This window comes from Canis lupus, chromosome 5 (assembly GCF_048164855.1).
Source record: "Canis lupus baileyi chromosome 5, mCanLup2.hap1, whole genome shotgun sequence".
NCBI lineage: Eukaryota > Metazoa > Chordata > Mammalia > Carnivora > Canidae > Canis > Canis lupus.
In genome coordinates this window covers 30080234-30105033 of record NC_132842.1, presented here as the reverse complement: position 1 = coordinate 30105033, position 24800 = coordinate 30080234, and the positions used below count along the sequence as shown (strand labels likewise).

General features: G+C 41.8%; 1 protein-coding gene across 4 annotated transcripts in view; it reads right to left on the bottom strand.

The window, feature by feature from the left end:
* Positions 1-2046: 2046 nt before the first annotated feature.
* PRKCQ (protein kinase C theta) overlaps positions 2047-24800 on the bottom strand; it is a 173532-nt gene continuing 150778 nt past the window's right edge. For 3 of the 4 annotated variants that reach the window (XM_072825893.1, XM_072825894.1, XM_072825895.1), the window contains exons 15-18: positions 21670-21808; positions 13371-13559; positions 4735-4863; positions 2047-2753 (exon numbers count right to left, since the gene is read on the bottom strand). In XM_072825893.1, coding sequence (XP_072681994.1) covers positions 2598-2753; positions 4735-4863; positions 13371-13559; positions 21670-21808 — 613 coding nt within the window. In that variant the 3' untranslated portion in view covers positions 2047-2597. Of the gene's footprint in view, positions 2754-4734; positions 4864-7015; positions 7128-13370; positions 13560-21669; positions 21809-24800 lie in introns of those variants that run through there. The other variant, XM_072825896.1, reaches the window with a different exon arrangement.

Genomic DNA, 24800 nt, shown 5'->3' with positions numbered 1-24800 from the left:
TTTGAAAATGAGTGTGATGGGATTAAAAACTTTGATTTGTGAAGATATTTTCATAAATAATAAAGATTATCTTAAGCTAAGACACTTGGGATTCAACAGATGCAGAAAGAGGCCTTCTGGGAGCTTTCCTTATCTAAGAACAGAAATTTCAGAGAAATGAGGACTCCTAAAAATTCCTTCTTCAGAGTGGGTCTATTGGTAGGCGTGAGACCAAGAGTAAACCTACTTATCATAAATCCCCTTTCTGGGGGAATGTTATGGCCCTAAGGAAGATGGAAAGAGCACTCATACCTGTATAGACAAACATTATCACAAACTTTCTTATTTCCTATTTGTTCTCCTGAAACCCCATTTATACTACTTAAAGAAACTTATTTGTCCTTCCCATAGGAGGCTTTTCTCTGCCCCCACCCTCCTTTCTCCTGCTAAGCTAGGAACTTAAGTCCCAAATTCCCCAAACCACTCCTTTGAAATACTCATCACTGGGCAATCCTATATATATGCATGTAGCATGTGTAAGTAAAAGTAGGCTTCTCTTGCTGATGTCTTTTGTCAGTTTAATCAGCAGGCCCAGGTTATTAATGGAGGAGGGTAGATAAAAAGTTATTCCTACCCTATAACGTATGTTGTATGCATGAATTAAAATGGGGAGAAAGGCTTAAGATGGGGGATATTGATCCAGGCATGACTAGCAGAAGAGAATGTAGAGATGAGTATGTTTTTTTGGACACACTACAAAAGCAGAATCATAAGGATTTGGTTAAAAATTAAGGAGAGGGGACAGTGAACAATGACTCTGAGGTTCTGAGCCTAGATGACTGGACCTAGAGTGGTACCATTAACAGAGTTAGGAAACACAAGAGACATAGAGATTATAAGAAAATAGAGCAAGTCAGCAGAGACTGTTTGAAAGCTGGAAGCAAAGTTAGAACTGGAGATGTGGACTTGAGATGATATGCACTGGGTGATGAAGGTATGAGGTATGATGTGGCAGGAAAGAACCAAAGGAAGGTGAAACCAAGATGAGGAATGGGGCCTTGGAAGTGACTTGAGGTAGGAGGAAAGGGGCTGGTCAAGGGGGCAGTCAAAGGTGGAGGGAGAACAAGGGAAAGTGCTGTGTCACAGTGTCTAATGGGGCTGAGATTGAAGGGAGGATCTTTCCTCGTATTAAAAAAAAAAAAAAAAAAACTGCAGAAAGGTAGGTGAGGACCTAGTGCATTCCAGGAAGGTAGTCCTGGGAGGAAGCAGTGCCTGGGGACATGTAGGAGGACAGAGCTGGATTCAGATGTTGGAGGAGTAGAGACAATGTGTAGACCACTCCAGAGATATCTCATGGTGAAGGGAAAGAGGAACATAGTAACAGTAATTTAGAAGTTACCTGAGTTTCTCACCTATTTGGGGATTTTTAGGGATTCCCAAAATTTACAACATAAACTCCATGCTAGCTACATTTTGATGATAACCACAAAAAAAAACCCAAGTTCTTAGGGGCAAGTAGGGAATAAAACTATTAGGAGGCATCTTTCTTTCTTTCTTTTATTCCATTTTTACATATCTCCACCTCTGTCATTAAGTCACAATATTTTATCAAAATATACAAATAGCACAGATACTTAAAAATGTATAGCTAAAATTCTAGTTAAACAAGATCAACTGCTACAAGTAGCATGCATAGGTCTTTTATCTTGAATAATGCCTAAAGGGAGACAAATGAGTCATCAAATCAACTTTAAGGGTATAAGAGATTGCTTTGCTTTTCTGTTGTAAGGATTATGCACTTCCTTTTTTTTGTTACAGTGTGAAGAGTATGGTAATGAGTGACTTCCACTGATACTGAAATCAACTGAGAATGGGTGGATGGGGTGGTTCTATTGGCAGGAGTAAGTGATTCTATCTTTGTTGGACTCTACTGTCTATGTTGACAAGATAGCCAGAGTAGGTGTTTTATTAAACCCTCCATCTCAGTGACATGAGCTCTTCTTTACTTTCCATTTTCCTCTTTCCCGAGAATCTCATGCCTAATCAGAATGAATGGATCTGTAAATCTCGAGTTACAAGCTATGTTTATTGTGAAGAATTCCCATAAAAACCTATTCAGGGCTTCCCCCACCACCATTTACGCTTCCACAGATGCAAACAGAACAAAACAGGTTAGTGGTTACTTGTCTGTGGCTGAATGAAGTCCACTCCTGCAGAGGGTGAGGTGCTGTTTCAGTCTTGAGACGTCTGTGCTCACTCTGCCTTCGGCCACTCATCAGCTGTTGATGCCCATGTGAAGAGCCATGATTTCGGGCAGTATTAACTTTTCAGGTCTTTTCACATTGCAGAGAACCATTGTGCCAGTAAGTAACTATGGTTAGTAATGACCTCGCTTCAAGAGTGGCCACAGGAGAGGACAGAGAAGCACCGAAGGGTGTAGTTATTAGTGGAGGAGTTGGCTTCTGCTGTAGATGCAAAGTCAGTGAGGAGCTAAAAGGTCTCAGCCTGTATTATTGAGTGTTTCTTTTCTTTCCCAAGGTGAAAAGGAATCCAAGGAGCGTCACTGGAACCAGTTCACAGACACAAGACAAATTCCCTTGTGTGTCAGGGGATGTGCTTCAGGATATCAACTTCTCCATCCCTGGGTTAATGAAGGAAAAGTTTCTGAACATGTTCTGGTCCATGCTGTTGATCAGGGCTCTGTCAGCAAATGACAGCCGGGGTTTCTCATTTAAGAATTCTTTGTCGAAATTGCTGCAGTCATACGGTGATTTCTTCATCCGAGTTTAAGGGAAGGGTGGAGGGAAAAAGGGAAGAAAATCAGGCACTGAATTATTTTTCTTCATTTTTGTTATCTGGGTTCAATCTGTGTATGACCATGTGGGCATTCCAGGTAAACTGAAATAATATTTATAGATGGTCATAGGATTTATGGAACATTTCTAAGATCCTGAGCTGTGCCCTTAGCAATGGTACAATTAAATTCATGTCAAGGAATTTCATTATATACATCAAATAGTATCTCATGCTTCTGGTCAATAGTTTACATGAGACAGGATTGACAACCTTTGAAACAGTGGTGAGCCCAGATTTGACCTGTAGCCTTTTGGTGTTCAGGGGACAGTTTGGGGAAGGGGAAGAGGGTCGGAGCAGAAGTCAGGACTTTTGCAGATTATATACTCCTGTTCTTATATCAATATCCTTCACTATTTTTAGTCCTCTACCCATATTAATTTCATTATTAACCATTTTGGACTTCTTCTATAGACAGATTGGGACTAGCTCCCCTTAAGCCACCTGGTCCATTGGTGCTCATGAGAAAAGAAAAAGAAAGAATGTAAAAACGAACACCTATTTATAAATACTGCTTTGTATGGTGTATGGTTCAATTTTTTTAGATTATCAAAAGTCACCTTTGTGTATATATGAGTAACTAAGAGTCAGGCTCTTCCTATCCTCAAGAGGGCTCCTGGCTGGTGAGACCAATAGCCTGTGGCCTCTGCCTACAAATAGCTGTTTAGACAACACATGAGGGAAATTCCTTCCTACTGGTAGAATCGAGAATTGTCCTCTAGGGAAAGTGTAGATCAAAAGTCTGATTTTTAGGTGGATAATATCAAGTTGATTGTAATGTACCATGGAAGTTGAGACATGAATTATATTGTTCTGATGAGCTAAAACAAGGTAAAAATTCATTTTATCACAAATTATTAACTCATAGTTTAGGTATGACGCTATTAAAAATAACAAGAGTGCTATAGGCCAGCCTGTAGAACCCTTAGAGCATCCCCAGAGCTTGGGTCAAATGTTGAGACTAACTTTGCTAACCCTGAGAACACAGTTGCCTCCTCTGGTCAACCGCTATCCTGATGAATGGGAGTAGCTCTTTTCTAGAGTGGAGCATGTCATCCCACCCATGGAACATCTCACCCATGGAACAGACATAGAGATGTCATCTCTATGCAAAGAGATAGTCGAGATGGTTTATATCTATCTGGGTCATTACTTCTTTTTTTCCCAGGAATCACCAGGAATGGGTAAAGATGGCAAACACACCCCTTTGGTTTACTCTTTTAAAAAATAACTTCATGTAAAAATTGTACTAAAATATACCTAACATAAAAGTGACCATTTGAACCATTTTTAGGAGTACAGTTCGGTGGCATTAAGCGCATGCATTGTTATCAACATCCATCTGCAGAACTTTCTCATCTTAACTGTGTTTTATTTTTGTCTTCACTTTATGGCGGCTTGTTCTGCAAGTGGTCAAGTCACTTTTTCTCAGTGAGGTTAGTGACTTTTGCTAGTGAGCGTACACATGGGAGTTTAGAGACCTGTCTTTTCTTAAGCTCCAATTTACTTCTTAAACCAAAGAACATGTAACAATCACCATTAGGAGATACAGGTATGTGAATGAATTACAAACATCAGACAAACTCCTTATCTCATCTGAGAGTCACCTGGCACGTGCGTGTTAAGTCTGAGGCACGTACGCCCAACAGCTCCTTTTCATGCAGGTACATTTTCGTTGCAGAGGTTAGATACTGCAAACAAGAGTAACATCCCCTTGCTCCCCAACCCCCCACCAGCCAAACAACCTGAATTATGGTTAAGGAAGCACCTTCCTCCAAGAACTGAATCCAGGAGGGAAGCTGGGGCCCACACAGGGGTGAGGGGAAGCAGGCAGGCAGCCTTGGGGGTGAGTGGAGCAAGGCGGGAATGGTGGGGAGCCAAAGGTCCTGGGTGGGTCCTTACCACTTTAGGCCGGAATGGTGGGTCAATCTCCTTTCTTTCAAGCTCTTCCCAGTTGATCTCCCGAAACAAAGGATGCTGGCGGATGTCTCCCCTCACTCCCAGCCTCTTTTCAGGTTCCCTCACGAACAGCTGAGCAACAGCAGAAAGGAGCAGTTATTTCTAAAGGGAAGCCTCAGACAAGGTTGCATCTCTTAGTACCTGAGCTTGGATCCCCAGGAATTTGACTCCATGAAGGTAAAGGCTCAGCGATTTGACACATGCTTTTCTAACTTTATTTTCCTACTTACCAGTGTCACCTGTTGCTTCAAGTCACACCGGTGACAACATTCTCCCTCAATTGAGCCTTCTAAATATTCTGGAATCTGGGCTTTTGCTTCCTTGCTCTTTGCCCTAGAAATGCTGTCTTTCAAGGGGATCTAGACCAATTTATAGGACCTCTGGTAGGATACCAAACTTTTCGACTCAGTGTCCTCATGTGTAAAGTGAGTCAAGTGTCCTTCCTGTGGGGCTGTTCTGTGGGTGGGATGATAAATAAACACACACACACACACACACACACACACACACACACACACACACACTGATTCCTGGGGTGTAAAGTGCAACAACATAGAATAAGTGATCAATTGGTTGACTTCCCATTGATCAAGTCTGATTTCTTACAAAGCTGCCTTCTAAGGATAACCGTCTTGCTATGAGGAGAAGCTCACTTCAGGGATAATATAAACTAGTTGCCAATAGCCCCCTTGGAACAAGACATCTGCAAACCTGCTGGTAAAGTAATGTTTAATTCAAATCATCTTTAATATTTTTTGACTTGTTTTTTTCCCCACACTGTCCCCTCTCCTGTTACTTTCCTCATGAGGTGAAACTGAACATTGGCCAGGATAGGAAAGAAATCTGGAAACTCTTCGAACTGAAACACAGCAGGTCAAGGGCAGTACTGAATGGGAGAGACCAAGCCTCTTGAGCCAAGAGGCAAGCCACAGGTCCTGAGTGCCTGCAGTGGTTACCCCTTTTTTCATACCCCTGCTAGATGTTTGTTTAGAATGTAACCGCTGGCTACAGGGTGTCTTAAGGACACCATGGGTCCCTGAAACAGAAACCAGAGTGAAATGAAGTGATTTTCCATGAGCTTCTGGCAGGAACTCACCTCCATGAACAACTAATTTATAGGGATCTCTTGCTTTTACTTCTTTTAAGAACAGCCAGTCTATATGTTTTCAAACACTGCTTTACTTGTCTTGCCTTCCTACCTGAAAATCTTCAGAGGCTCTACCAAAACCACCCTTATCCCGCAATCCCAAAACTAAAATAACAAAAACCAACATGCTTGGATGTTGCATGTTCACTTCGTGCAAAGTGAAGTGTTTTTTTCCTTTTTTGTAATTATGATAATCTTTTTAAAAGTCCAAGTGTAACACTCATGCAACCACCTAGTAGAGCCACATGGCTAGTCACCCTAACTTCCTTCCCCCCTTACCCTATGCTGGCTGCTGAGGTCTCTCAATGGAACTTAAGGTTCAGCTCTGTTAGAAAACCACTAACATGAGGCTGTCACCCAAGAGACTTACTACCCACGAGGCTGTGGGCAAGTTTTCTGAGTCTCGAGTTCCTCACCTGTAAAATGCAGGGTGAAGCAAGGTCATCTCTATGCCCTGGTGAGCCCTAGTCCTCTGACCGCCTAGTGACCTAGGAACGCCTAGGGCATCCCAGGCTCTCTGTTGACACACATCCTTCCATTCCCACTGTACCCCTCTATTTTGTGCAGACATGTCTACTCACTGGATGTGCCACCTGTCTTTCCTACCATTGTCCTTCACTAGTGACATTTCCATCTTGCAAGGAGGTACTTCTCCCCATATTCTGCTCCTATTTCCTTCTCCTCATCTTTATTTTTTTTATTTTTTCTCTCCTCTTCATCTTTAAATCCCAGCCCACCAGTCATGGTGACATTATACTCCCTCTTCTTTGTGAAGCTTTCTTTGATTACATTAACTCTGGTGAGCTCTCCCTACCCTTCAAGTCAAGCTCACGGTCATATGGTTGATTCTCTGACTCATTCCAAGCAATGTTCTTTGAGAGTCAGGGATGCTGCTAGATGTCTCAGCTATATCATCCTGATTTTAAAAACAGATTCTAAAAGCAGATATCAGTGTCCCATTGTCAGCTGAGGAAACTGAGGCTCAGAGTAGCTATGTAACTTGCACAAGACCACAGATCCAGCCCTAGTCAGGGGTAGAGTCTAAAAAAAAATAAATTAAAAAAAAATAAATCTTACAAGATTTATCACTGCCGGATCCTTGGTTGTGACCACGTCTGTCTCAGTTCTCTAGGCTGGAGGAAATTTTCATCTCCCCAGGGGCTTTGTGACACATCATTGAAAAATGTTCCTTGATATGGAAGGTAGTTTTACACATGAGGATTTGGCAGCTTGAAATATGTAATTAAAACATTTAATTTAAGTTTCAGACTTAAAAAAAAAATAAATTATAAGCAGCCCCTTCTTGCTCTGGTGTTGAATTAGTCTCTCCTCTAAGCTCCACAGAACATCTGAACATATTTCCTTCATTAGAGAAAATATCACTATATATATTTTTTTAAAGAGTATTTTTGTTTTACCAGAGTATAAGCTCTGAGGGCAGACACCATTTATGTTTCTCTTTCTTACAGAACCTTGCACAGCCATGCAAAAAGTAGATGCTCAATAAATGTTTGTTGAGTAAGTGAGCAAGCTATCCTTCTACTTTATTACTTGCAGACCATGTCTTCAGTCTCAGCTTCTGTTAGCCTCTTGTTTTTAGCAATAGAACAGCATATAGAAAAGGCACCAAGGTCACACAGTAAATATTTTTCCTGCAGACTCAAACACCAGTGTAAGTCAACAGATGGAAAGCAGATTGAGGGGCACTTGGGTGGCCCCAGATGATTAAGCGTCTGCCTCCTTCATCTCAGGTCATGATCCTAGGGTCCTGGGATCAAGCCCTGCATTGGGCTCCCCTGCTCAGTGGGGAGTCTGCTTCTCCCCTCTGCTCATTCTCTCTCTCTCTGTATCTCTATCTCAAATGAATAAAATCTTTTTTTTTAAACCAGCAGATTGATTTCTTAGAAGCAGAGGGAATAAGTGATTTGCCCTGTATCTCTTCCCTTGAAACAACCATAATATCCTATTGACCTCTACTTCTTAAGGATATTTTGATGAAATAAGATGAGAGGGAAGATGTGCCTTGAGCACAGACCAAAACGTAGCTTGTGTTGTTATAATTAAAGGCTTCAGTGAATTAAATTAGAAGTAACTGCCCCAGGCCACATGTACACCATGCTGTCTCCCATTAGATTTTCCCAGTACCATGTGTGGCATTTGTACCTAGAGCATCATGACAAAGCTTTCTGAGCCTGGTCTATGTACCTGTGAAGTTAAATATATATTTAAAAAGATAAGACATGTAATGAGACTATAACATGATCTCCAGCTTCAGAACTCAAATTTCTTTCTAGTTTTGCACAAGAGTAAATCACTGTCTTCTCTGGCCTATGGCAAATCACTCCTCCTCCTCCCAGGTCCTGAAGATGACTGGTGAACTCACAGGAGGCCATTGGCTCTGTGCCTTGGATGCTGCACGGGGGGGACTCAATGTTCATGAATAGAGACTTGCTTTTGTTCACTAACACTGTCAGAGAATGGTTTACATTTATAGGAAACAGCACACCTTGTACATGAATGGCCAGGATGCAGCTGGAGTTTGTTTAAACTTATCCGACTGTCTGGGCTAGAACGTCAGTGCTGGGCTGCTGAGGATGGCCACCAGCATGTAGTGCCCATCCCAGGAGTGCTCTCCCCTCTTCATTCCCTTCTCAGATACATCTTTCTACAGAAAGGAAAGGTGGTTCTGTTTGAGATCATTCATTTTCCAGCAGTTTCCAAATAAACAAGCAGAACATACTGGATGAATGAATGAGGGGTGTTTCATTGGCAAGAGTCAACTGAACAGCAGTGTCCCTTTTGTAATTCTTGACAGAGCACAGCCTCCTCCACTGTGTAGCTGTTCAGGACACCACATGCATCTATGCCCTATAAGGGCTAAAAGGGATAGAGGCTGACATTGCTGCTGCTGCTGTAACAGATGCCACTTTTTCAGAGGACCCATTTCTTCTGGGTTTTATAACATTATATATAATCCTCTAGAGGAAGTTTCTCAGAAATGTTACTACCTTTGATCTTTGCAGAAAACGGATCTGAAGGATGTGGGGAACTGTTGGATCAAAGTTATAGAGCAAATGGGGAGCAGAGATGAAACTAGAAGCCAGTCTTATTGTCAGCAAATGGCATGATGGAAACTAATTTTTATCAGCCCAACTGCTGGAACACAGGAGAGGACTTTCTTTCTCATGCAGCAAAGGACAGGGAATTTTTACTAACTCACATGGGAACTAATAAGCCCCATCTCCTCAACAGGGATTTAAAACCATGTTCACCAACCAGCCCTTCCCTCCAGCATTCTTTATCTCCAGTTGTCTTGGTTTCTGCTCTGTTCAACAAGATTTATTTTCCATTGTGACAGCAAATCTTTTTCCTGCTATTGAAGCTGCACCTGATTTTGGTTTTGGTATTTGTTAGCTTTAGCCTTAGATTTTATTTTGTTTTTACACTTTTTTATGTTGAAGTAATTATAGTGTCGGTCTGCTTGGGCTGCTAAAACAAAATGCCATCGACTGAGTGGTGGCTTAAATAGTAAACATTTATTATAGTTCTAGACACTAGAAGTCCAAGATTGAGGTGCCAGCCTAGGCAGTTTCTGGTGAGGACTCTCTTCTTATCTTGCAGGTGGCCACCTTTTTGCTATGTCCTCACATAGCCTTTCCTTGGTAAGTGCACTTGGAGGGAGCAAAATCTTTCTCTTCCTCTTTGTATAACTGTACAGTCCATATGGTCCCACCCTCATTATTTCATCTATGCCTAATTAGGTCCCAAAGGCCTCACCTCCCATAATCATCACTTTTGGGGGTCAGGGTTTCAATATAGAAATTTGAGATGGGCACACTCAGTCTGTACAGATAGATTCACAGGATGTTAAGAGCTAGTACAGGTGTCCTGAGTACCCTTCACTGAGTTTCCACTAATGCTTACGTCATTTGTGATGACAGTGTGACACCAAAACCAGGAGATTGGCATTGATACAATATCTGTGTCTGGTTCTCTGTCATTTTATGTCCTGTGCAGATTGGGGTAACTACCATGACACACACGATACAGAACTGTCCTGTCAGCACAAAGCTGTCCCTAGGGATACCCCTTTACAGTCATACTCCCTAACCCCCACTGCCACTAATCCGATTTCTGTCCCCACAATGTCCTTTCAAGAATGTTACACAAGTGGACTCACACAGTATGCGGCCTTTTGAGACTGGGTTTTTTTCACTCAGCATAATGCCATACAAGTGGTTTTGTGCATCAATAATAGTTCATTCCTTTTTACTGCTGAGTAATATTCCATACATGTGACTTGTCATCTTTCCTCCTCCAACTGGATGCCTTCTTTCTTCCCCCCACCCCCACCAGTCCTTCTGTCCTTTAAAACCATCACTCCCAGCATTTACTTTTGATTAACTCCACCTGGCCCCATTACTCCTTCACCCTCCTTCCTCACTGGGAGCTCTTCCAGAACCCAAGGAGGAACTGGGTTTGGGAAGCACAGCTGTTGAGCTTTATGGAACACCAAGAGATGAAGGTGGATCGCCTACAGGCAGCCCCTACACTCTTTCCTTATTTCCTTCTTCCAGTGGGTTTTGTGGGCTCAGGCCTTCCCAGTGTACCCTCACACCACAGATTGAAGTGTGTCCCCTCAAAATTCATATATTGAAGCCCTAACCCCCAAAGTGAGTGTGCCTGGAATGAGGGAGTAATTAAGGTTAAATGAAGTCATATGGGTGGGAAGCTGGTCCAATAGAATTAGCATTCTTCTAAACAGAAACAGCAGAGAGCTCTTCCATGTGAGGACGTGGCAAGAAGGTGCCTGCCTGCAAGCTGGGAAGAAAGCCTTCACCAGAAACTGACCCTGCTGGACCTTGCTTTTGGACTTCTAGCCTCCAGAACTGTTAATGAATAAATTTGTTAGAGTCTGAGTACCTCAGTTTGTGATATTTCATTACAGCAGCTGGAGCCAACTAACCACCTTAAGTCCTTCGGAGGGCAATGTGTAAAATAACAGCAGCAACTCTAATAATGTTTGAACTTGCCTTTATGTAAAGCAAAATTGTTCCCGTTCCTGCTTTGTTTTTACTGTAGTCATATTTTTAACTGGCTAATTTTGAAATCAGCTTTCATTTAATATGTGTGTTGTTCAGTCATTAAAAGCGTATTTAATTGGTCATTCTGAGAGTTTTCTAGGTTTATGGCTTGTTTGGATAATAGAAATGGAAAGTTGAATTGAACTGAGTCAGATTTTAAATGCCATCAGCCTTGGGCTAGGTGTCCTGGGAGGGCTTTGTCAGCACTTTAGATTCAACATCTTGATTCCTGAGGGGGAACTTTAGAGTTGCCTCAACATTTCAAAGACTCTGGACAAGTTGTCAGTTGTATGAGAGCGGGAGAAGCGGATGCCCTTTACATTTAAGTCCAAATAGTTCATAAGAAACAAGTAGACTAGTGGAAAAAAAAAATGGACCTGGTAATCTTTTTAAGTTTAGATTTAAAATCCACTGGTATGTTCTGATGTTGAAAAGTCTTATTCCCATTTCTCAATATAAAGACACCAAGGCTGAAAATTATTTACCTAAATGATTTTTTAAAGCAAGCTGAGATAGGAGATGTCAAAATTCAAAACACCTGTATTCTTGGCCCACTTCTTTTAGAGTTGTTAGCTTCTTGATCACACTGGTACATCTTTCCTTGATCTAAGTAGATGTCAGGACAGCTCATTGGGAGCAGGTGGTTGTTATATGTAATAGGATTTGTAGTACTGTGATTTATGGTTTTTTTTTTTTGTACTGATACACTGTTTTGCATCCTACAAAAAGGTAAACTAAGACTGCCTAAAATCAAAAATTTTTTAAAGATTATTATTTAGGGAGAGAAAATGGGGGGGAGTAGCAGAGGGAGAGCGAGAGAGAATCCGTAGCCGACTCTGCTGAGCACGGAGCCTAATGCGGGGCTCAATCTCACAACTCTGAGATCATGACATGAGCTGAAATCAAGAGACACTTCACTGACTGAGCCACCCAGGTGCCCCTAAAATCTAAATCTTTAATGACGGCTCTCAGGTGCTTCTTATGTCCCTACATTAGTTTATCCGAGGAGCTCCCAGTGCCCATCTGTGGCATTACCAGTTCTGCATTGATTCTGGGCTATCATGGATAGGGATCTGACTCCTATGGTGGTGATTTCTGGGGACTGCTGCAGAGGTGATGACAGTCTGAATTCTGAGTTATAGGGTGAAAAATGCATCCATTTTTTTTCCCAGTGAACAGAGGAAAGTGATGTGGCAGGGGAGCTGGTCTGCATCATTTTAAATACTGCCTAAGAGGTTCACTCAGCAGGCAGCGAGTAGTGAGATGGAGCATCATGAAAGTGGAGTTTGGTACAGTAGCTGGGCCAGGGAATAGACTGAACAGCCTGTGTATCAAGGGCTGCCACCAAAAATGTCCCCACCAAATAGTACTTTGAAAAGACCCACTAGAATGCTCCACAATAGTGGTGGCCTTAACAACCCACCAGGTTCAGAGTATGAAGCCACCCAGACAAAAGAACAATTGTTTCTCCTTATCCCTCCGTTCTCTCCCTACTTTTAACTGGGTATGACCTGAAATAGAAACTCAAGAATTAGGAAGAGAACAGTTGGAGGACACAGCTGACCACAATATGACCACATTCCCTTCTCCAAAGGTGATTGGCTGCCAGCCCTGAACATGATGGAGGAGAGGCATTAGAAGTCTTTGCGTTAGGGATTAGGTTGATGTGATGACTTCTGTCTGGGGTTGAACAGTTTTAATTTCTAAACTGAGATTTTTATGGCTTAGGAATGATGAAAGATTTGTCTTTCACCGAAGAGTGAACAGGAATGTTGCACGTTCTGTCCAGGTGGGAAGGGGAAGATTAACTGGACCAAGTGGGTTTAATGGGGACAATGGGAAACCAAAGGTTGAGTGTGAAGCCACAAATTGTGCTTGCAAATGGGCCAGTTATATCTGAGAGTGAGGGCATTCGAGAGTCATGGAACTCGGAATGCCTGGGTGGTTCAGTGGTTGAGCGTCTGCCTTTGGTTCAGGTGGTGACCCCGGGGACCTGGGATCAAGTCCCCCATCAGGCTCCCTGCAGGAAGCCTGCTTCTCCCTCTGCCTGGGTCTCTGCCTCTCTGTGTCTTTCATGAATTAATAAACAAATAAAATCTTAAAAGAGTCATGGAACTAGTTTTTGGGCCTTTCTTGTGTAAATTATGCCCATGAATGTTCATCTTCTCATTTTGGTATCTAACGTCCATCCTGTTGGTAACTCGACGCAGATGGTTAACATCCCATTTAAACCCAGTTTGAAAGGACTATTGTTTACCATATATAAATCAGAGCTTAGATCTGTCTGGGAGTACCAATCAGAATACGTAATACTAATCCTATGGAGTCTCCTTGACTTCATTTCTTACCTTCACTAAAAGGTCCTTCGCCTCCTTCTCAAGCCATCGAGGGTAAAAGGGATTGTCCATGCGGATGGAGTGGAAAAGCTCTTCTTCATCTTGCCCATGGAAGGGTGACTGACCAATTAGCATCTCATAGAGGAGAACTCCAAATGACCACCAGTCAACAGAATGGTTATATTTCTGACCCAGCAAGATCTGTGACCAAGAGGTAGAGGTGTAATTAATAAACATGAGGTGGATGAGTGAAAACCCTGCTTGAACTTTTCTTTTTTTTTTTTTTAAGATTTTATTTATTTATTCATGATAGTCACAGAGAGAGAGAGAGAGGGGCAGAGACACAGACAGAGAGAGAAGCAGGCTCCATGCATCGGAAGCCCGATGTGGGATTCGATCCCGGGTCTCCAGGATCGCGCCCTGGGCCAAAGGCAGGCGCCAAACCACTGCGCCACCCAGGGATCCCCTGCTTGAACTTTTCAACACCACTCAGTAAATAGTTGATGGCAATGACACTATGTGGTTTTAACACCCATCACAGTGAAAACTGCATCTTTTGAGAAGCTAATGATTGGATAGAAATGAGTGGGCAGTGCCAAACTGAGCAAACATTTTTTGATTTTAATTTATACTTTTCCTCTGGCCTTATGTGCAACAAGTGACTTGTACAATTGGCCTTCATTTTCCCACCTGGGATGTGAGGACTTGGGTGGTAGACTTAGACCTAAGCAAACTGGTATCTGCTCTCCTGTGAGTAGCTAAACCAAACCCACATGTTTTACTGACTTCTGCTGACCTGAGACTTTGCATAAACTTTCAGTAGGTAATCACACATCCAGATAAGTCATCTGATCAAATCCATTCCTTAAAACCTGTCCAGACACAGTTGTATGACTAAGGAGTTCCATCTATGGTTTCTGTTAAAAAGTCAAGATATAGTAGGGCACCTGGGTGGCTCAGACGGTTAAATGTCTGACTCATGGTTTTGGCTCGGGTCATGATCTCAGGGTTGGCAGATTGAGCCCCGTGTTAGGCTCCACACTGAACCTGTTTGGGATTCTTTCTCTCCCTCTGCCCTGCACCTACCCCCTCCTTCGCAGCTTAAGTTCTCTCTCTTAGAAAAAAAATTTAGGGAGTATGCCTAGCTCAGTGGCCCCCCTGTATAACAGACTAGGATAACAGACTTCAGATTCAGAAATCCTCTGAGAGTAGTGTCCAGCTTGACAGCAGTGCTTTGAGTAGAACTGATCTGATCTGTCCTTTAGGGACATGGGTTTAAAGTCTGGGATCCCACCTAACAAAAAGATTTCTACCCTTTCACCAATCCACTCTCCTGGTAGGAAAGACTGTATTCTGGCCTTTCAGCTGCTTCCTTGTTTAATGTTAGAAGGTAGAGAGCATACACGTGACTGTGCTTGATGCTTGTCATCCTAACAAACCGAGCTGTGACCTTCTCTAAAACTGTGCAAGTGTCCATCAGCAGATGAATGGATAAACAGTGTGGTCTATACATACAGTGAAATATTATTCAGCCTTAAAACAGAATGAAATCCTGACACATGATACAACCTAGATAAACCTTGAGGACATTGTGCTAAGTGAAATAAGGCAGACTTAAAAAAACAAATACTGTAATGATTCCACTTATATGAGGTCCCTAGAAGAGTCTTATTTATAGGGACAGGAAGGAGAGTGATGGTTGCTGGGGTTTGGGGAAATGGGGAGTTGTTTAATGGATATAGAGTTTGAATTGTGCCAGATAAAAAATTCTAGAGACTGGCTGTACAATAATGTGAATGTATTTAATACTAACTGAATAATATTCTTAAGAATGGTAAAATGGTATATTTTATAGTATGTATATTTTGCCTCAATTAAAACCAGTACACCGTAGGAATACAATAACAATTTGTTAAATGAAGAAGAGGAGATTAAGATTTGTAGGGAATCAGAAAAGACCCCGAACAGCCAGAGGAATATTGAAAAAGAAAACCAATGCCAGGGGTATCACAATGCCTGATTTCAAACTGTATTACAAAGCTGTGATCATCAAGATAGTGTGATAATGGCACAACAACAGACACATAGATCAATGGAATGGAGTAGAGAACCCAGAAGTGGATCCTCAACTCTACAGTCAACTCATCTTTGACAAAGCAGGAAAGACTATCCATTGGAAAAAGGACAGTCTCTTCAATAAATGGTGTTGGAAAAATTGGACATCCACATACAGAAGAATGAAACTGGATTGTTCTCTTACACCAGACACAAAGATAAACTCAAAATGGTTGAAAGATCTAAATGTGAGACAAGAATCCATAAATCCTAGAGGACAACACAAGCAACATCCTTTTTGAACCCGGCTGCAACAACTTCTTGCAAGACACATCTATGAAGGCAAGGGAAACAAAATAAAGATGAACTATTGGGACTTAAGATAGAAAGCTTCTGCACAGCAAAGGAAACAATCAACAAAACTAAAAGACGACCTACAGAATGGGAGAAGATATTCACAAATGACATATCAGATAAAGGGCTAGCATCCAAGATCCATAAAGAACTTATTGAACTCAACACTCAAGAAACAAACAATCCAGTCATGAAATGGTTAGAAGACATGAACACACATTTCTCCAAAGAACAACTACTCAGCCAGCAGAAAGGATGAACACCCACCATTTGATTTGATGTGGATGGAACTGGAGGCTATTGTGCTGAGTGAAATAAGTCAATTGGAGGACAATCATCATATGGTTTCACTTATATGTGGAATATAAGAAATAGTGAAAGAGACTATAAGAGAAGGAGGGAAACTGGGGAAAAATTAGAGAGGGAGACAAACCATGAGACTCCTGACTCTGGGGAACAAAGGGTTACAGAAGGGGAGGAGGGTAGGGGGATGGGGTGACTGGGTGAAGGGCACTAAGGAGGTCACTAAGGAGGTGGGATGAGCACCGAGTGTTATATGTTGGCAAATTGAACTTAAATAAATTTTTTTTTTTTTTATGGGACACTCAGGTGGTTCAGTGGTTGAGCATCTGCCTTTGGCTCAGGTCGTGAACCTGGGGTCCTGGGATGAAGTCCCATATTGGGCTCCCTGCAAGGAGCCTGCTTCTCCCTCTGCCTGTGTCTCTGCCTCTCTCTCTGTGTCTCTCATGAATAAATAAATCTTTAAAAAAATATTTTTTTTAAAAAAGAGAAAATCATTGTCTTTCACAATTGCCACTTCCAGGATGGGTTGGGGACGAGCTGCTTTATTACCCAATAGGGAGAAGTGATAATAGTATTGAAGCACAGGATTAAAAAGTGAGACTCTTGGGATGGCCATCCTTCCCGCCCCACAATTTGAGGCCTACCTCAGTGGGCCTCCCTGTGTGAACATATACTCATAAATACACAAAGGTCATTTTACTGTTAGAATTCCTTGTTTGAAATGGAATTTTTTCTTACACGGACCTATGGAATGAATAGTAGAAGTACTATTCAAAAAGCACTGGTTGCTTTTGGAAAGGAAAATGATGCTACATTCTAGACATTCCATGTCCTGGTGCTGGTGAGGCTTGCGATGCAGCAGAATGATGTGCATAGCTTCCATCTCTGACTGCTACCTGACTCCAGGCCTGTCCTGGGGAATCAGATACATCTGGTATGAGTCTCAGGGATATGGCAGGAGTGTCTCTAACACAAGAGTTGATAAGCCACAATGCAACTGTGTCAACCATGCAAAATGTTGTGGGTTCTCTCTCTGGCTCAGTCCCTCATGGTGTAGTTTGGGGCAGATTCTTTCACGGCCCCGCCCCTGCATCTCATTTGTGAAAAGTGGTGATAACATTTGGCTTATTACTGGGTTGCTGTGAGAACCCAGTGAAAAGTAGGCAAGACCGCGTGCTGCATCCTACGGAAATGACTATATGTCCTAGGATAAAGACCTATCTTGGTCAACTGGTACCCATTTGTGAAAATAAAGACTAAGTTGCAGACAGATGTTTGCAATCTGCGGCTGACTTCCAGCATAAAAATGCTAGCCACCATCTGTAACTCAGTTTTTAAATACAAAAGTTGAAGTTTAGAGAAGATGTAGTATTCCTTAAGGGAAAGTTTAAAAGTAGCTGCAGGGAGAAAGATAAAGAAAACGTTTGTGTGCATTTGCATGCACACAATTTTCATTCAGATGCATTTGCCTTAAAAGGGTTGGGAGTGGGGGTGAGGGTGGGGGAGGGGGTAGGGGTGGGCTGCTTCACATGCAATTCTCAGGACATGTCAGAAGGGGGAGCTAAAGCAACCAGAAATTGCTCTGAGCTTCAGGTCTTCATAAACCACTTGATCTGGAAGGACAGATGAAATTTGGAAGACAGGACACAGCTGTGGTGGAAATTAAGTTTTCTAAAGCTAGGTGATGTTCTTTTTGTTTTTGATTTTGTTTTTAAAGATTTTATTTCAGAGAGAGCTAGTGAGAGAGAGAGAGAGAGAGAGAGAGAGCGCGCATTGTGCCAGGGCACAAGCAGGGAGGAGGGGTAGAGGGAGAAGCTGATTCCCCACTAAGCAGGGAGCCTGATGCAAGACTCCATCCTAGGACCCTGAGATCATGATCTGAGCAGAAGGCAGATACTTAACCAACTGAGCCACCCAGGTGTCCATAAAGCTAGGTGATGTTAATAAAGAATTTGTTTTAAGTAGGGAGGATGAAGCACAAAGCAGACTCACACAGCCACAACAGAAAGTCTGCAGATATATGCTGACGTGCATTAGGTGTTTGCCATAATTATGTGTTTTATTTATAAGAACTCCTGAGGCGCAGGTCCTGTGATACCTATATAACAAAGGGAGTGATTGGACTTCGGGTGGTTACCTGTCTTATTTAAGATCTCTTAGTGAGCTGAAGTGATATTCTGAAACCTGATCCTTTCATATTTAATGTCTCCTAGATTAAACCGCAACCTAACATGGCTATACTCACATTGTCCATATTTTTTAAAGAAACTGGTAGAGAAACAATGGCTGGAGTGGCTCCTTTTTCTGCTTCACAGCCTCTGCTGCCTTCTTATGGCCTCATCATCTTTTGTCCTGTTTCCTTCCCCAAATGAGTGACACTGGTGCCCTCATTTAGAATTTTAAACAGTAACTGAGGTCTCCAAAGAGGAAAATGGGAAGCCCCTCTCAGAGGGAGTGTGGGGGTGGTTGCATTTGTATGTTTGCTTTCAGCATATTGTAAGGTGTGTTACCATCATTGCTATTACTTATTATCCTGAGGCATGTCGTTTATGTTGTGTGCCCAATTATGTGGATTGCTGGGCTCTCTTTAAACAAAATTCATTTTGGCAAAATGGCAAATCCTTAAAACTTTGTCTGGAGGGAGGCTTGAAGATCATGCTGAAGAATACAAGGATATAGAATGTAAGAAAATGGTAGCAGAGTGGTCTCTCTGACTCTCAGTACAGCTCTTTGTCACCAACAGTGCCATTCATTGAGACAAGAAAGCTAAAACAATAAAAAAGTCAGATGTATCAAAGACATTGTTTTGAATTATGGAATTATTTGAATTGCAACCACTACTGTCAATGATGAAACTTGCCCAAAATATATACTGTGAAGTCTAAGTGAAACTATGCCTTCATGAGCTATCTTTTCCAGGTATGATGGCCAATGAAACTAAGAATTAAAAAACTAATCAGACTTTTGAATCTCAGGGTGCTAAAACATTAAATTAAAAATTTAAGAAGTTTTTTGATCTCAGTATTTTAATGAATCACAAATGTACTATTCATAAACAATAAAATTTAGTTACTTAAGATAATTTTATTTTGGAGTGCCTGGCTGGCTCTTGATCTCAGGATTCTGAACTTGAGCTCCATGTTGGGTGTAGAGATTATTTAAAAAGTAAAATCTTAAAAAAAAATGTATATTTCATTTTTAGTTCAACCTGATTATATTCTTCTCTATGCATGTTTTATAACATATAGGCTATACTGGTTGGCAATAATATGTGTGATTCATATAAAAAGTAGACTGGGGATGCTTTTAAGTGATGAGGGAGCATCTTTTACAAAACTTTAAAACTATGTAAAGAGAATGCCCTGAAGTTGGATGGTGTTGGAGAGCAGAGGGCGTCCAGGCAAGAGATGCTCAGGGCCTGGAGTAGGGTAGCAGCAGGGAAGTTGGTGAGGGAATTGGAGAATCAATGGAGGTCAAATCAAAGGGATTCATTTTGAGGATTGAGAAGGAATCAAGGGAGATTCTTAATTCAGTCACAAGACTGGGGAGGGGAAAGAATAGACGTCCCTGAGGGCTACATTTTGGCGTTTGGATTTGGGAAAGGTAAGAAAGATAAAACTCAGATTATTCCTAGCTTTCTAGCCAGGTGAGTAGATGAATAGGTGTGTAATTTACCATAAAGGAGAAGGGTGGGGTGGGGCGGAGCAGGTTCAACAGAGAAAGTGAGTTTGAGACCTGTTATATTTGAATGGCCTGTGATAGCTGCAGCAAGAAGTTTGGGCTGGCCATATTGAGTTTGGAGTTAGAACTATAGTCCTAAGTACTATCTCTCATGGAAAATCTATAGTAGGAAGACAAGGGGGCCCAGAACGGAAGAGTGTGAAGACAAGCATGCTGGAAGATGAGAGAGACTGAAGTTGCAAAGAGAGAAGTTGGTTGCTGACGCTATATTCTGGAAGATGCAGAAGGAATCAGAACCAGGGAAAGGCTCTGGTGTAAGGAATTTGCAGACAAGAAAGTTGAAGTTCAATCAAAATTAAATACCAAATAAGCACAGGACAAAGCCAACATATTTCTTAGACTCAGGGTGCCACAATTATGCGAGCAATGACAGACTTGCTAAGTTTTGACCAAAGAAATCAGAATTCCATCACTATCGAACAACCATCCCCTTTTTCCACATTGATTGATATTCATTCATCCTTCTGAAAGATATTTTATTAGCAGTGCAATGTGTCAAGCGCCATGCTTGTTCCTTGAATATAAAATTGCATAAGATCACACTAATCTATACATATGATAAAATGATACAGAACTATATATACGTTGTACCAATATCCATTCCCTGGTTTTGGTATTGTACCATAGTTAGAGAAGATGTAGCCATTGGGGGAAACTAGAGAAAAGGGGTGTGTGTGTGTGTGTGTGTGTGTGTGTGTGTATACATATACATATACACACATACATATATATACACATACACACATATATACACACACACACATATGACATTTCTGTACTATTTGTGCAACTTCTTGTTAATCTATAATTTCAAAATAAAAACTTAAAAAGTAAATAGCTTGACTTTAGAGCAATCAACCAGGAGCACAGGGAGATTGAGATAAAAAAGGCAATGAAGATGAGTGTTTTGCTATGAGAAGGCTCAAGTGGTAGGGGATGTCCAACCTCCCTGGGGTTGACAGCTGGGGAGGACTCCATTACCAGGGGGCACATGGATAGAGTACTACTGCTGGATGCCTTCTGAGCAACTTCCATTCTTCTAAGGGCTTAGAATATGAGCTCCTCACCCTTTTTTTTTAAAAAAAAAAAAACACTTTCGGGATGCCTGGGTGGCTCAGTGGTTCAGCGTCTGCCTTCAGCTCAGGACCTGATCCCAGGTCCAGGGATCAAGTCCCACATTGGGCTCCTTGTGAGCCTACTTCTCCCTCTGCCTGTGTCTCTGCCTCTCTCTGTGTGTCTCTCATGAATGAATAAATGAATGAATAAGTAAATCTTTTAAAAAACAAAACAACTTTTATAGGCTTTTCCATTTTTTTTTTTTTTGGCTTTTCCATTTTACTCTTAAAATGTCACTGACCATAAATATCCTCCTCATTTTACAGAAGAGGGGATGAGGGTCAGCAGACTTCAGCAATCTGGTCACATGACACGAGAGAGCTTAGAAACCAGAGTTTAGGTTTTTCTGGTCCCAAGGTGAAATCACTGGACTTATTCAGGTGGATACTTATGAGCCTGTTCAGTGACCACCTGGATCTTCACTGTTGTTTCCTCCGGCTGGTCTGAGTGGAGTGAATACAGCTTAAGGCTGTGGTAAGGAGGAGCCAGGGCTATGGAGGATATGCTGAGCCATTCAAGACTTAGACTAACTAGTCAGCTGAGCACTCATCAAATAATAATATAGCCCTGTGTGCAGCCATATTTATGAAATACTCAGAAAAACAAATATAAATCCTGAAACAAACTACTTAAATTCTTTGGATTTTTTTTTTTCAGGAGAGGAAAGAGCAGTGATGCTTGGCTTGGGACATGTGGGGCTGGGCAAGGGCCCGTGCACACCATTCGGGCAACACATCCCTACCTCTGGGGCAATGTAGTCAGGGGTTCCGCAGAAAGTGTTTGTCTTGGCATCTCCTAACATGTTCTCCTTGCACATTCCAAAGTCTGCTATTTTGATATGTCCATCTTTGTCTAACAGGATGTTATCTAGCTTCAGGTCTCTGAAAAACAAAAGCAAAGCAAAATCTCACTTTAATAAATATATATTTTGTTAAAATAGAATTGCCACATGAGGGGCATTCACTTGTCCCATCACAGCCTAAGATGATCATGGGCACATAATTTGCTGCTCCTCTTCTTCCCTTTCAACCCTGTTCTTCAATCTATGGCTCTGTCCATGGGCTCACTGCCTTCTCCTTGGTGGTTCTTCCTTGACTAGTGTCTCGTGATTGGGACTTGACCTGGCTCTACTTGGCTCAGGTCAGCTTTCTCAGGCTGGACTCTGACAGACTTTTGCATCCCCCATGCCCAGTGAAATGCTTGGTGCATCTCTGGAGCTATGGATGGATGGCTGCATGGGTGGTGGGACAGGAAATGTGTTTTCTCTCCAGTGTAGCATCTTTCAGTTTTAAGGTGGCTTCAAGAAACTATATTGGGATGTAAAGAAATAGCTAGTGATGAAATGCCATCTGGGTTTGTAGTTGGGGATGGTCTGACATAGGGTCGTATTTAATACTACACAACATGTACACCTGTCTACTTGTGTACAAGATAGCGGTGTGGGTAGCACTGACTTTTCAGGGGAATGGTTCAAGTTTTCTGATTCCTCTTTCTGACTGACCAAGTGCAGCTCAATATACTAACAATAGGCAAGACATGGGCTTGGGACTCTTTATCCCAGTTTCTTTCTTTCTTTTTCTTTTTTAAAGATTTTATCTATCTATCATCTTATTTATTTATTTATTCATTCATTCATTCATTCATTCATTCATTCATTCATTTGAGAGTGAGCGAGAGAGAAAGAGAGAGGGAGAAGCAGGCTCCGTGCAAGGAGCTCGATGTGGGATTTCATCCTGGGACTCCAGGATCATGCCCTGGGTCGAAGGTAGGTGCTAAATTGCTGAACCACCCAGGGATCCCCTCAGTTTCTTTCTTTTATGGAGAGGGAAGAAAGGCCTGAAAAATATACTCATTTTATGTGATTTTTCATGTATTTCTGTTTCTTTGTGGATAAATTATACTGCACCTAATTCCAAGACTGATGGAGGAAGACTGCTCCTAACTAAGAATAATTCTAGAACCAGAATCCATCTGATGCTGGAAACCATATCAATAAATTCCTCTTTACTTAGAGAACTAGTACCCTTGTAGATTACCCATTCCATTTTTAGGTAAATGTGACTGATAAGATTAAAAACAAAAACAAATTATGCCTCCCTATGATTGTACTAGATCACTATTATTACACATGATATTCTGAATATTTGGAAAGTGACTTCAAGTTTTGTCTTGTCTTTCCTTCACCGAGGTCAAGAATTTTGTTCCTCATATGGCCTGGTGTTCAATGCTTTAGCATTCTGGCCCCTGCCCTCCAAATAGCTTGAATTCATCAGTTTTCTCCTTAAAATTTGGTGCTGAGACTGGAACCAGTATCCTCCAGAGATATAATCGAATTGTGCCAATGACCGTGGGTGGCACTGATAGCTTCTGTCCTGACTCCCTTGCTCCTTCCTGCTGCAACCTAGGGGTTTCCCTGCTAGGTCCTAACACTCGGTTACTGTAGCGGTTAGTAGTGAGCTTACTATGAACTAAAAAGTCCAGGTGTCTTTTTCTTTTCCTACACAAATTGCCATTATGCCAATTTCTTCTCACTCTTACCAGTGAAATTCATGTTTTAAAGATCATCCAAGTACTACACTTGACATCAATTGCTTTAAACTTTTTTTTAGTTGATGGTAGCTTATGAATCCTAGTTTGTTATATAACATCCAGGTTTCTTTTCCTTTATGTCCTCTGCCCTTGGATTTCTGAATTTTCTGAAACCCAAGCTTAGGACATGTGGCAGTGATGGCTACCATGGTCTTCCTTATTAGTGAAGGTGACTTCGGAGAAAATAGGAACAGCTGTCGGTTTACTCTTTTCTGTACCTCCTCTTGGAGAATTTGCTTAGCATTTTCTTCTCAAAGATCCTGCTCCCAAAGGGCCTCGCAAGTAGCCCTGTCTCCTCCGCCTCAGGTGACTAGATTCAGCTGGATCATTCAGGTTTTCTTTTGGGGGATGTTGGGGCTGTGAGAAGGCAGCACTAATTGGTCTCTCTGTCTCCGTTAGGTTTCTGATAAGGGCTGCTGATGGATGTCCTCCAGCATGCCCTTGAGGAACGGATGACCAGTTAGAAAAGTGAAGTGGCTAGGCCAAGAGCAGAGACAGAGCCTATGTAAACCCAAAGAGAGATAGTGATGAGAGAGAAGTTACTTGGTTTCTGATGGGTCTGTGCTCTCGGTTATAGTTTCTCAAGGAGGCTGAGATTTTGCTTAAGCAAAAGTTTGAGTGGTCTTCAGTATTCATATTAGCCTGAGGTTCCCATCACTGTTTGCTTTGCTTCTCATTAAACCCTTCATGAGGGTGGAAATGTGTATTGTTTGCTGTCCACTGTATGTGACACCTTGGGCAGGAGGGTAGCACATATGGAGCATTCAATACATGTTCGCTGAATGAATCGTCACCTACCAGGGACTGGCTCAACACCAGCAATTAGGAGTTGCAATGAAGTTCAGAGTCACTGTTCCCTTCCATTGCTCTCTCCACCTTCTGCTAGAGTAAATTAGCTACAGAGAATGAGCATGGAATGCAGCTGTGTTCTGGTGGAGTGACACTATTACCAGATGTCCCTAGAGTTGACATCTTCCATCTGGGCTAGCTTGGTCCATAATCCCCATAAACCAGGGCATCACTGACTGTTCCTGTCTGGTTGGGTAGCCAGAGTATCTCCAGAGGGACACGTGAATATGTATCTCACATTCATATCCATACTGGTTCTGTTTCTCTCTCATCCTAACTCAAATGTTGTCACACTTTTATTATCAGGACAAATATATCTGTCCAATATGTCTGTCTTTCCTTAGGTCTTCTACCTTCCTGTTCCTTAATTTTTTTCTGTTCCTTAATTTTAATTAAGTACACTTTCATTGTGATTTATGAATTCCAATAAATCCA